Source organism: Lepidochelys kempii, chromosome 5 (assembly GCF_965140285.1).
Source record: "Lepidochelys kempii isolate rLepKem1 chromosome 5, rLepKem1.hap1, whole genome shotgun sequence".
Classification (NCBI taxonomy): Eukaryota; Metazoa; Chordata; order Testudines; family Cheloniidae; genus Lepidochelys; species Lepidochelys kempii.
The window spans coordinates 82,705,529-82,719,509 of record NC_136384.1 but is presented as its reverse complement, the minus strand read 5'-3'; the positions used below and the strand labels follow the sequence as shown (position 1 = coordinate 82,719,509).

The 13,981-nt window shown below is 40.2% G+C and overlaps 1 protein-coding gene across 1 annotated transcript in view; it reads right to left on the bottom strand.

Annotated features, from left to right (window-relative positions):
* Positions 1–3,048: 3,048 nt before the first annotated feature.
* Positions 3,049–13,981, bottom strand: part of ADAMTS19 (ADAM metallopeptidase with thrombospondin type 1 motif 19) — a 278,728-nt gene continuing 267,795 nt past the window's right edge. The window contains exons 22-23 of the mRNA XM_073344873.1: positions 6,797–6,974; positions 3,049–3,388 (exon numbers count right to left, since the gene is read on the bottom strand). Coding sequence (XP_073200974.1) covers positions 3,237–3,388; positions 6,797–6,974 — 330 coding nt within the window. The 3' untranslated portion in view covers positions 3,049–3,236. The remainder of the gene's footprint in view (positions 3,389–6,796; positions 6,975–13,981) is intronic.

Here is a 13,981-nt window from a genome sequence, read left to right as displayed (position 1 = left end):
GCAGTCACTTTGCAGGACTGGGACCTATATAAATGGATAAAAAAAGCCCCAGACAATTTATTTGTTATAAAGGTACAGTTTGAAATTATCTGACTTGTAGAGCAGCTCAACAAAATGGCACTGAAATTTGGCTTGACTAAATAATTTTTCATCTAACTCTGCGAAATTGCATAGTTAGGCAAGAGGAGTTGCTGCCTCCTTGCAGGACCTACAGTATGGCTGGCTGTGATGAATGACCAAATACAACATGTGACTGAATCATTTATTGCTCTGTCTACTATTCAGCTTCTAATTTGGTTTTAGCAGAATGCAGTTATTCAGAATTGGGTCAAATATTACAACTAAAAGCGGCCTTTGTTACTTTTTGGGGCCTGAACTCCAATGCCACGACCTCATTGGAGGGGAAGGGCTTCAGCCTACTTTCCTGATACGCCAAAGACTGCCGTAGCATACCACTCATTTTTGTTTGTGTCATTGAACCACTTTGCAGGAAGGCATGGAATGCTATAGAATGGAATATACAGCTAGATTACAGTTTGTGACATTCATGAAGTTATTGATTTAGTTTAATAGCTATACACTGCTATGTCGCTCTATTTACCATGGTGACTTCAGCGAGTGTGGTGATTAGTGCTGTTAAATGCTTGGATAGATAGGCCCCATTCCATCTTTCAGGAGCACATAAATCCTCTGCAGCATCTCCCAGTCACAGGTTGCTGAGATGTGGATGTCGACATTGGTTAGGGGTTTTTTTTGTTTTTTTTTTAAACTCTAATTTGCTACTCTTCATTAAATATTTAATTTACTTTTCTTTTTACAGGGAATGTTTATGCATAGAAATGACCCAAAGGACACTGCTTCTGTAGTGCTCACTGAGGATGAAAGTGAATAGAAATGCTCCTCCAGAGTAAGTGACATGCAACTAAAATTCCAGGAGTACTTCACCTGTCAGACAGGTGGAATAAGTGGTAATTGTTGTACTTTTGGCCAGGGCTGTGCTTTACAGTGTACATTGGGAGTGAAATTCCCTCCTGCACAGAAAGCTAGTACAACCTCTATGCAATACTTAAATCTCACTTAATGGATACTTAAACCAGTCAAAATACTTATTTGATACTTAACTCAGCCAAAATAGGGTTTAAATGAGATTTAATAGCATACAGGCCTTTTGCTGGACCCTCTGAATAGGAGTCCAGCTGAACCCTTATTGTCCAACTGAACTTGGATAGTTGACATAGGTTGAAGTGTTATTCATCAGGTTGGAAGGAAAACTCATTAATAGAGAGAGACTGCTTGAAGAACTGAGTAAATTCTGCTGTGACTATCTATTGCTGGAAGAGCACAACTGCCTCACTGAGCACATCTGGAAAGTACTTCCAGCTGTCAGTCAGATCAGTGTGCTCTCCGGGGTGGCAGTGCTGTGCAAGGCAACAATGCATTTTGAGATCATCATACTTGTGCTCACAAACCCAGTGCATTCTTAAAAAAAACCTTCTCCCTCTTTTTCGAATAAAATGGCACATTGATCTGTATTGTTTCTTTGAATTATAGGGAAGTGCTTAAATAAAATGCAGCAACAAAATATACATTATTTCATTTTAAATTCATCCAGAGAAGGAAATATGACGCATTTATACTATGTGTACACATGACTTCCAAGTTGCAGACTGCACGCACAGCTAATAATCAAGTGTTACAGCCACTGAGGAAACGAAAGCTGTAGCTAAAATTGCAGGTAAACTTAGATGATAACTCCCGATTTCACTCATTCTATGTAGAAAATATTCTCATTTGCCTCTGAAACTTTGCATCGTTGGTGCCAGCCCAAAGGTAATTTTTTTTGTGCATCCCTGAGTGCCTAAGGGTAGCAGTTCCAACCACTCCCATGCCAGACACATTCCTCCTACAGACAGTTTGCAAAGGGGTATTCAGGAGACAACCTATAGCTGTCTTCCTCTCTCCTGAGCTGCGGGACTTCTCCCCCTCAGGTCCAGAGCTTTTAGAGCCCCTTTATGCTGCTCAGTCCCATGGACTTGTAGTATGGAGGCAGGGGTGGGGATGATGACAAGCTCTATTTAAAATTTAAAAAAGGGAAACAAACCGAGCAATAATTCAGATGCACAAAATAGGAAAAACAGAAATCAAGAAAGAGGTTTTATTTTTTTATTGAAAATGTAAAAATCATGTGAATCATGTACAATATTTTCTCATAAGGAAAATTTTAGTTGTTTCATAATGTTTCACAAAATTGTAAAACTTTTTTTTGTATAAAGACTTTCATAAAACAAAGATGAAACGAAAGCAGTATCACAAAGCTATCTTCTAAGTCATCAACAAAGAACTGGAAAATGTTTAACAGATTACGCATACAAAAGGCAGGAAAAAGGACTCTTCCATTTGTAGAACTGCAAAGAGGACAGACAAAGGCATAAAGAGGCATGGGTCTTTTGCTGAAAACATTTAAAATCAAGTGACATGTTAAAACAGTACAGACGTGGTTTCATAGGATGGTACAAATTCTAGAACTTGTGTTTCTCTAAACTACCTCAAACAGTGCAACAGTGAGTGATTCAGTGTAAATCTCTACAGTGTTTCATTGATTCAATACTTGTGTTCAAGTATGTGTTCATGAGCACGATCAAAATCACTAGTTCGCTATTTTGATTTTTTTTGTTCATCATAGGTTATATGTTACAGTAGATTCTCTCCTACAGTATGTCTCTAAACCAAAGAGAAACTGATTTCACAATACATTCTGTAATAACCTGTTCAACAATGTTAGCTTAGGCACCTCAACATCTGTTGCAAAATAAACAAGGTCATTCTGACTCTGAATGCCAAAAAATTAAAATAAAAAAAAATTGGCTTTATTTCCAAACACAGCAAAACTATTCAGCTAAATTAAAATAAATTCAAGATAATATGAGGGCTTTTTTGGCAACAGAGAGATGACCCTACTGAACATAAACATTTAAAATACTATTTTTTAAAAAAATTCTGATATATGTATCCAAAATTGTTCATATAAAAATTATGAAAACCTCAGAGAATAAAACACAAAGGCTGTCTAACCAAAACAATAAAGTATGTCTGGCAGGCAAAAATAAATTAAATTTGATTAAATTATATGTAATCTGATAATATTTGGTCTGAAGAAGCGTGTGTGTGTGTGTGTGTGTGTGTGTGTATAAATAATGAGATTGCGAAGAGCTGAGAGCCAGCCAGCCTGACAGAGGTCAACTTTTTTGTTGCATTTTTTGCGCATAAAAGTCCCTGCATGTGTCACAGCAACGTTGATACCACCTCATGTCCTGACAGAGGTTCTTCTCTCGTATCACTCTGCAGTATACAGGCCACTGGTCTCCTAGGCACTTGAATGTTAAAGCAGCTGTGAAACAACAAACAAAAAACACAACTATATATCTATACACTCAACTAGTTCATTTGATACCTAAGGCAGAGTATAACATTCATTCATTCTATTATTACCTATTACTAAATTTGTTAGTAAAGAATCAGATAGCAGAGGTGTTCTTAAGGGTGTCTAAGGACTTCTGACACAACGGACCTCCCTGCTAGTGACTCCATTGGGTCAGGAACCAAGAAGTGGACTGGGTGAGAGCAGAGGCAGGAGTAACTGATAAGGAAGTGGCCAGCAGGCATGGAAAGAGGACGCTGGTGTACTTCGGAGGGAGGCAGCAGAGAGGAAAGGAAGCTGGGAGGGCACTGGGGCTCTGCTGGTCGGAAGGAATGGGTAGGGTGAAGCTAGTTTATTTTTCAACAGAGGAAAAAATCCTATCTTGGTGACATGCTGCCAATATTTTAACAATTAGAATTTCTGAGGGCCAGCTAAGTAGACCTGACAGTTTCCCTTTCACAAATGCCATACACTTATAAGAAGGCACAATTTCAAGCTAATAGTTGCAAAAGTGTAAATAAAGCAAATACCTTGTATCAAGAAAAATGGCCACTACAATACATTTGTATTGACTATCCACACAGAGAGAGAGATTTCAGGAATAGGATGGTATACTCGGTCAGACATGATCATATCATATCTTCATTACTGCAATCTCCTCCTCTCTGGCTTGGACAACTGTAACTTTGCCCCTCGAGTCCATTCAAAATGATGTTGCTAAGATTATTTTCCTGCTCATCGCTCTGGTCATATCACCCTCTTTGAGTCCCCCCTTCTCTACTGTGTCAAACACAAGCTTCTCTTCTTTACCTTTAAGACCCTTCATGGCTTAGGCCCACCCTACCTAGCTTTTCCATTAACACATTATGGTGCTGACTACTGCCTTCACTCTTCCAGTGTTTCCACCATTCAAAACTATTCTATCTCAAAAACCTTTGCACTTACTCCCTCACAACTGCGTATGCACGCCTCATCAATATCTAAAAAGCCGCTAACTCATTCTCCTTAAAAATCCCTCCTTAAGACTCATCTCTCTGTGACGCGTACACAACTCTGTCAGCTGATAATGATCAGGCAGGTAGTGAGCTCTGACTACTCCTTACCATACAAAACATGCTCAAAGCACTGTTGACTCACCCATACTCCCTCCTCCCCTGTTTGTTTGGTCCACCTGTTTCATCCAGAATGTTGTAACCAAGACTGGAAGCTCTATGAGGCAGGACCTGACCTTTTACCTTACATCTGTATAGTGCCTAACATAATGAGACCCTGATCCCTAATTGGAGCCTATAGTGGGAAGGCCACTTACTGAGCACAACCTCAAAGTCAGGGGTCACTTTGCAGGCCCTCCCATCCCTCAGGGTCCTAGAGCCCAGTCTGCAGCCCAAGCCCAGAAATCTACACAGCTGGGAGTTTTTCTTTGTTGTGTAGACATACCCACAGAGCTCTGGCTCTATCCCTGTCTACTCCACCTTTCTGACTGGAGCCCGAGCCCGAGCCCTGGCCCTGGCCTCGTTCTGTTAGCCACACCCTGCAGTTTCCTGCTGATATTTATGAGGAATTCCCTGATCCAACCCAGGTGTGCCTCTTTACTAATGAGAGTTGGCTAGCCTCAGCCCTCCAGCCCTTAAGGGGCAAGCCACCCTGTTACAGGGCCTCCAAACACTATTAAAATACAAATAAATAATAAATATAACTAAATGCGCAAATAACATTAGAATAGAAAAACAGTTAGAGGGTCATTATAGATGGACCTAGTCCAAAAAAACACTAAATTAGGTATTTTTTGAGATAACAAGGTTAGGCTCAAATTAGATAAGATCTATGTAGCTCTCCTTTCATGTGCGGGGGAGGAGGGAAGAGGAGAACAGAAACCAGAACAGATGTCAAAAGCTATATCTGAAGAAGCATGGGTGCCTATACTGCCTAGTAACAATATGACTGGAAGCCCAAATGGCAGATGCACTCAAGACAAGCATTGCCTCTATGCATCTGGTGGAATGGGCCCTAACTCCTATTGAATAAGGTCGACTTTGAGATTACAAGCATGAGTGCTACATCTTCTGATCTACTCAGATAACTCAGCCTTATGGGCCTCACTCCCTCCCTTTGGTCCTTCAAGTAAAGTAAATAAATTTCAAATCAGCCTGAAATTTCTATGTTGTGTATTTATGTAAAGTAGAACTTCGTGGCCTGTCTCACATCTGAGGCAGGGAGATGCCTCTGTCTCACTGGATGGAAAATGTGCTCTGATGCTGGTGGAAGTCAGTTGGGCAATTGTGCACAAAGAGAGATAAAACATGAAGGACACCTTTGTCCTTATGAAATACTATATATGGAGGTCTGTAAGCCTCAGCTGTCACTTCAGTCATCCAGCAAGCTGAGACAATGGCCACAACACAAAATGTTATAAGGGTTCCAACTTCAAAGGGGAACACCCTTCATTAGCTCAAAGGGAGGATTACAGACAGTTTGTGACATTAGATTTGCTTTCCATTCAGGAATAATCTATTTGACAGGAGGGTTTATCGTAACAAGGGCTCGGAAAATATCATCGGGAAAAGGTGTCCTATAGCAGATCTTTGAATATATCCCAATCATGCTCAAGGCTCAGACTGACATTCTAAGGAGCTGATGGTAAGAACCTCATGAAAACTCCATTAGGGATTTTACCTGGAGGATAATTGGTAGGGTTAACAGATCTCTCTCTACACCATTAGTAGAATTTCTTCCAGACTCTCTAATAGGGAACAGAATTTGAGAAACTTTTGGATTTTAAAAGGGTCCCAATGAGTTTGTCTGATCCCTTTATATTGAAGTTTTAATCTCTGATGTTTACACAATCATGGACAGATGTAGTGGTCTGGGTGAAAGACTGGCAGATGGAACCATTTGTACAAGCTCCAAGTGGCCTTCTTGGTCCTTTAAGGACCATGAGAATGTTGTTTGGAAAACTTTGCCGAACTAAACTTATATATTTTCTCAACTCTATAAAAATGTGTGGTGCAATTAACCAGAAAAATAACCAGTTTGACATAAATTTCTAACACCAACATAAAGACATTTACATTTTGATGTTTAGTAACAATAAGAAGATGGAATACCACATCATGTCCCCTTCATAGATACCTGTGTGCTTTACATACATTTATGAATTAAGTTTCATAAAACCCCTGCAAACTATTTTTATCTGCAATTTACATATGGGAAAACTAAGCCACAGAGATGTTTAAATGACATGCCTAAAGTGACACATAATTCTACAAGAGATATAAAGATAGGATCTAGATCTCCTTAAACACAGGACCATCATTTTCCTTCATAAGGAAAGACAGAAAAAGATAACTTCTGCACTGTCATATTTTTTTTTCAGCTTACCTAACCTGGGTGATGTGATTGTGTTTACATTAATTTTCTCATTGCAGGGTTGAAGATGGCAGGGTCTGTATGCTGCAGGCTTTTCTGAGGAAAAACATTCATTGCCATGCCTTCCTGTGATCTTGTGCATGCACTGGATTACTCGAGACTGCATTCCTTTGCCACAGGTAATGGAACACTACAACAGATGGAAGAAAGGCATGTGTCAGAATTCTGTTTTTTCCTGTAAAAACTTGGAGTGAAATCCTGACTCACCTGAAGTCAATAGAAGTTTTGACGTCAGCGGGGCTAGAATTTCAGGCAGATTCATAGTTTCATAAATTAAAATTGATTTAAAACAAGTAAACTAGAAAATATGGTTGTGTCTAATACTTACGGCAGCAATTCCCAATTTATGGATTATAGCTCTTCCCCTGCCCCAAAAAATCTATAAAACCTTGCTAGGGATGGGTATTGGTTCCATCTACCTGTTACAATCAGCAACGCACACATCTTGAAGCACCAGTGGTGGAAAAGTAAAGCAAAGGAAGCCTCTGAGCTCCAAGGCCTGCTCTCCCATCCCTATTTCTGAATTTACCCTCAGGAGGCAACAAAAAGAGGATGGGTGGAGCAACAGAATATGCTCACAGAAACTGGAGAAAAGGAGTAGTGAACGATGAAAAGCCTGCCATATTCCCAACCCCACTGCTAAATTGCTCCCCTCACTGAGCAGAGTGAATGCCGATTCTTTTTAAGTCTGTTTGTCTTCATGTTTTCTTCAAGGACCCATCAACCTTATCTGCTTCTTCTCAGTTCCTGCAAGGATTAAGGCACCCCAATAAATGTTTTTATTCCCTCCCACACCCAAGGGATCCAAAGGGAAAGTGTGAAGAGGAACAGAGAAAAGAGGAGAGAAATAGAGAGAGGAGAGAAGGTTTTGTGGGAAGATGCTGAGGAATAAGGGAGAGATTCAGAAGGGAAGGAGAGACCTAGAACAGCAGTAGCAAGAAAATAAGAATGAAAAATGGAACTCAAACCCCACTAAAATACACAGAAAAAGAGAAGAGAAACAGAAGAAGCTGGGTCAGGGAAAAAGAATAGGCAAACAACAGGAGAGATGTGGCAACCATATATACGGCACAAACTCACAATCAGAGGGGACTCCAACCCAAAAAGAGAGGGAATCAAGGACTTAAGAGCTCCATCCACACTAAATGTAGCATGCCTTTTCATGTGTATAATCCTGCAACAGGCCATAAGGAAGTTCTCACATCTACTGAGACAAATCTCCATGGGTATAATATGGAATCTATGGAACTGGTGCCAATAGAACATAACCATGGCTGTAGATGGGCAACTTATATACTCTTCAACTGGTACCTGTATTGTAGGAAGTCATTCCTTTGAGCCAAGATATATAACAGTAAAGCAAACATCACAGGTGCTCTGCATGAAGGTAATTTCATGTTAGCAACCTATACTATACTGTAAAATTGTACACTCACTTGGTAAATGAGTTATAGTTATAGACTGTAAGACCAGAAAGGACCATCAGATCATCTAGTCTGACCCCCTGTATATCACAGGCCACCAACCAATTAAGCAACAAACCTTTGGGTCCTAATCAAGACTGGGCGCAACCACAGCAAAGAGAGCCTGAACAGTTGTTCTCTCTGTGATGCCCACCAGAACCATGTAATACACTGAGTGTGATTAAAAACAAGAATAGATGACTTCTAGCACAGATAGGCAGCAGACAGACATTCTTCAGCACAGTGGAGTGTGACTATTACGATCTCAAACCTGAACATATCCTTTAGCAACGTGCTGGCCAGATCAAGTAAAAATCATGTGATACAGCACAGACTTTTCATGCTGATGGGCTGTGGACCTGTTAATTTGCCACCTCATGGATGTCCCTGATTGATCATGCTCAACTGAGTTAGCCTGACATTATATTAGCACTTTCTACATTTGGGGAGAAATAGATGTGCCAGCTGGTGGTGGAGTGGGGGGAGCTTTGCCAAAACACTTATCTTGAATTCCATAGGAAGCATGGAGAAAACATTTCAGGCTTTAGAATCAAGATTAGGCTCCATGGCAGCTAAACAGCGATATAGGTGTAATCTTATCAAAATGACATGATGCATGCAAGTACATCACACCACACAATCAAACTTGCACGAAGAACTGACTGTTCAGTCAGAACCCAATCAGCCTTGCCATCTTACTGTTGCCAAGGCGAATGGTGTCAGAAAAAATAGTATAGTAACAGTAGCTTTCTTTTTCCATAAAAAATGATTGTGAAATAAAATCCTGGAAGGCAAACTAGGGCAGTGCCCCACAGATGCACATGAAATCTAATCTGAACTTGTGAAACACACCCTTCCTCCTTTGCTGACTTTATGTTCACAGAATCTCATGAGACATACGTACATTAATTATCTAGTCACATATGTGCTATTGTTTTAAGTGTAATTTCATAGCAAAATAATGATATAGTGTTGCCATTTGTTCCCTCTCTGCTAGATCTAGATCCTGAAGTATATTTCATCCATTTTTTGCAGTTGTTTACTTTATTAAATGTTTGCAACAGAAAATCACTTGATATCACTATGGATGTAGAAGCTCTCTACACCAATATTCCACACAAAGATGGACTAAAAGCCATCAGGAAAAGTATCCCCGATAATGTCACGGTAAACCTGGTGGCTGAACTTTGTGACTTTGTCCTCACCCGTAACTATTTCACATTTGGGGACAATGTATACCTTCAAATCAGTGGCACTGCTATGGGTACCCGCATGGCCCCACAGTATGCCAACATTTTTATGGCTGACTTCGAATAACGCTTCCTCAGCTCTCGTTCCCTAATGCCCCTATTCTACCCGCGCTACATTGATGACATCTTCATCATCTGGACCCATGGAAAAGAAGCCCTTGAGGAATTCCACCATGATTTCAACGATTTCCATCCCACCATCAACCTCAGCCTGGACCAGTCCACACAAGAGATCCACTTCCTGGACACTACAGTGCTAATAAGCGATGGTCACATAAACACCACCCTATACCGGAAACCTACTGACCGCTATGCCTACCTACATGCCTCCAGCTTTCATCTGGACCACACCACACGATCCATTGTCTACAGCCAAGCTCTGCGATACAACCGCATTTGCTCCAACCCCTCAGATAGAAACAAACACCGACAAGACCTCTATCAAGCATTCTTACAACTACAATACCCACCTGCTGAAATGAAGAAACAGACTGACAGAGCCAGAAGAGTACCCAGAAGTCACCTACTACAGGATAGGCCCAACAAAGAAAATAATAGAACGCCACTAGCCATCACCTTAAGCCCCCAACTAAAACCTCTCCAATGCATCATCAAGGATCTACAACCTATCCTGAAGGACAACCCATCACTCTCACAGATCTTGGGAGACAGGCCAGTCCTTGCTTACAGACAGCCCCCCAACCTGAAGCAAATACCCACCAGCAACCACACAACCTAAACACTAACCCAGGAACCTATCCTTGCAACAAAGCTCGTTGCCAACTGTGTCCACATATCTATTCAGGGGACACCATCATAAGGCCTAATCACATCAGCCACACTATCAGAGGCTCGTTCACCTGCACATCTACCAATGTGATATATGCCATCATGTGCCAGCCATGCCCCTCTGCCATGTATATTGGCCAATCTGGACAGTCTCTACATAAAAGAATAAATGGACACAAATCAGATGTCAAGAATTATAATATTCAAAAACCAGTCGGAGAACACTTCAATCTCTTTGGTCCCTTGATTACAGACCTAAAAGTGGCAATTCTTCAACAAAAAAACTTCAAAAACAGACTCCAACGAGAGACTGCTGAATTGGAATTAATTTGCAAACTGGACACCATTAACTTAGGCTTGAATAAAGACTGGGATTGGATGTGTCATTACACAAAGTAAAACTATTTTCCCATGTTTATTTCCCCCTCCCCGCCCCACTGTTCCTCACATGTTCTTGTCAACTGCTGGAAATGGCCCACCTTAATTATCACTACAAAAGGTTTGGTTTTTTTGTTTGTTTGTTTTTCTTCGCACCCCCTCCCCGCCCCTGCTGGTAATAGCTCACCTTACCTGATCACCCTCATTACAGTGTGTATGGTAACACCCATTGTTTCATGTTCTCTGTGTATATAAAATCTCCCCACTGTATTTTCCACTGCATGCATCTGATGAAGTGAGCTGTAGCTCACGAAAGCTTATGCTCAAATAAATTTGTTAGTCTCTAAGGTGCCACAAGTACTCCTTTTCTTTTTAGGTTTCTCTTGTAAATGGATGCCAGGGGCTCTGGTACCTTGTGTTCATGTAGATAAAAGACACAGATGACCTGTACAACATTTTTATTTAAATCTTAATTTCTTGAACAAGTTACTATGTGTTTCAGATACCATATTTGACATGCCCTGAAATATGTCTCCTAACTAGAGATGGACTCAAACCAACCCCCTGGATCTATCAACTCCAGTCTTTGGAGCAGAAATCCAAACTTGGTGGCTTGAGCTCAACTGTACTGATGATGCACCTGACACTGCCTTGCACTTTTTGCAGTCATGTACAGGCATAAAAACTGAGTGGGACAACAGGACTATTCTGATTTGGTACACTAGGCACAGCTGTAAATTACTTCACAAGATGCAAGGCAGTGGAAAATCAGACACAACAAATTTAGATATGACAAATATATACTTTATTGAGACATCATTCAAGTTAGCAACATAGCATACTTCTCTATTTCTGCAGGCCTGTTTGCTATGATAAAGAAGGTACAATAGTACTCTGAAAAACGAGGGAAATATGTGGATTTTGTGTTTTGTTTTATAAATAGCATTTGCAGCTATGTGATATTAACTTGCCTGTCTGAGTAGAGATAAATCAAAGGAGGCTGTAAGGGGCAAGCCCAGAGGAAACAACAAAAAATGGCAAAGATAAGATAATATAGAGAGTGCAAAGAGTCCTTAAGGGAAACAACAGGGAAGCTATTAACTAGGGAATGTACCCCTATGTGGCTTCAGCTGGGCTAGCAAAATTTATTCTCCCAAATCCAAACCTAGGATCACAGAGGACAGTAAAAACTTAAAGTCTATGGAAGAGGCAGGGATGAATCGGCTGTTAGTAGTGGGTGATCGATCTATTAGGGATAGATGCAATAAATCGATCCCCAAACGTGCTCCCCATCAACTTCAGAACTCCAGCTTGCGAGAAGAGGAGTCGATGGGGGAGCGGCAGCGGTCGACTCGCTGCCGTCCTCATGGCCAGGTAAGTTGACCGAAGATACACCGACTTCAGCTACGCTATCCGCTATCTTAGGTCGACCCCCCACCAGTGTAGACCAGGGCTAACAGAGGAAAACACAGAGAGCATGCTGCAGCAGTGCAGGCTGTTTCCCACCCAAGAGGTGACAGTAAATGTATGAATGGGACTTACCAAAGCTTGGAAGAAGAGATTAAGGGGAGATATGAATATAGACCTATCACCATTGGGCCTGTCCTGTAAACATAGTTAGGAAGTAGAGGGCTGCCACCCAGAGATCCAATTCCAGAGTGGCTGAACCTCAGATTTCCACTAGGGCTGTCAATTAATTGCAATTATTTCACGCGATAAACTCAAAAATATTAATCAAGATTAAAAAAATTAACTGTGATTAATTGCCGTTTTAGTCACACTGTTAAGCAATAGACTATGAATTGAAATTTCTTGAATATTTTGGATGCTTTTCTACATTTTCAAATATATTGATTTCAATTACAACACAGAATACTTTGCTCACTTTATATAATTTTTATTACAAATATTTGCACTGTAAAATGATAAACAAAAGAAATAGTATTTTTCAATTCACCTCATACAATACCGTAATGCAGTCTCTTTATCATTAAAGTTCAACTTACAAATGGAGATTTTTTTTTTAACGTAACTGCACTCAAAAACAAAACAATGTAAAACTTTAGAGAGTACAAGTCCAGGCTACTTCTCGTTCAGCCAGTCCTAAGACAAACAACTTTATTTACATTTATGGGAGGTAATGCTGCCAGCTTCTTATTTACACACACTATTTTACACAGGAGTTCACACTTTTGTAGCTGGCATTGCAAGGCATTTAAATGCCAGAAATGCTAAACATTTGTATACCAGTCACCGTTGCAGAGGACATGCTTCCATGCTGATGAAGCTCGTTAAAAAAATAATGTGTTAATTAAGTTTGTGATGGAATTCTTTGGGAGAGAATTGTATGTCTCCTGTTCTGTTTAACCCACTTTCTGCCATATATTTCATGTTATGGCAGTCTCAAGAAAGTAGTCATCATCAAGAAGATGAAGACCCAACACATCTTTGTATTAAGAACACTTTCACTGCAGATTTGACAAAATACAAAGAAGGTAACAAAGTAAGATTTCTAAAAATAGCTACTTCACTCAACCCAAGATTTAAGAATCTTGAGTGCCTTCCAAAATCTGAGAGGGACTAGGTGTGGTTCATGCTTTCAGAAGTCTTAAAAGAGCAACACTCCAATGCGGAAATTATAGAACCTGAACCGCCAAAAAAGAAAATCAAACTTATGCTTGTGGCATCTGACTCAGATGATGAAAATGAACATGCGTCAGTCCACACTACTTTGGATCATTATTGAGCAGAACCTGTCATCAGCATGGATGCATGTTCTCTGGAATGATGGTTGAAGCATGAAGGGACATATGAATCTTTAGGACATTTGACAGGTAAATATCTTGTGACGCTGGTTATAATGGTGCCATGTGAACACCTGTTCTCAATTTCAGGTGACATTGTAAACAAGAAGCAGGCAACATTATCTCCTGCAAATGCAAACAAACTTGTTTATCTGAGCAATTGGCTGAACAAGAATTAGGACTGATGGACTTGTAGGCTCTAAAGTTTTACTTTGTTTTGGTTTTGAGTGCAGTTATGTAACAAAAAAATCTACATAAAAGTTGCACTTTTACGATAAAGAGATTGCATGACAGTACTTGTATGAGGTGAATTGAAAAATACTATTTCCATTATTTATCATTTTGAATGCACTTTTTTTTACACAATTCTACATTTGTAAATTCAGCTTTCATGATAAAGAGATTGCACTACAGTACTTGCAATGGAGGATTTGAAAAATATTATTTCTTTTG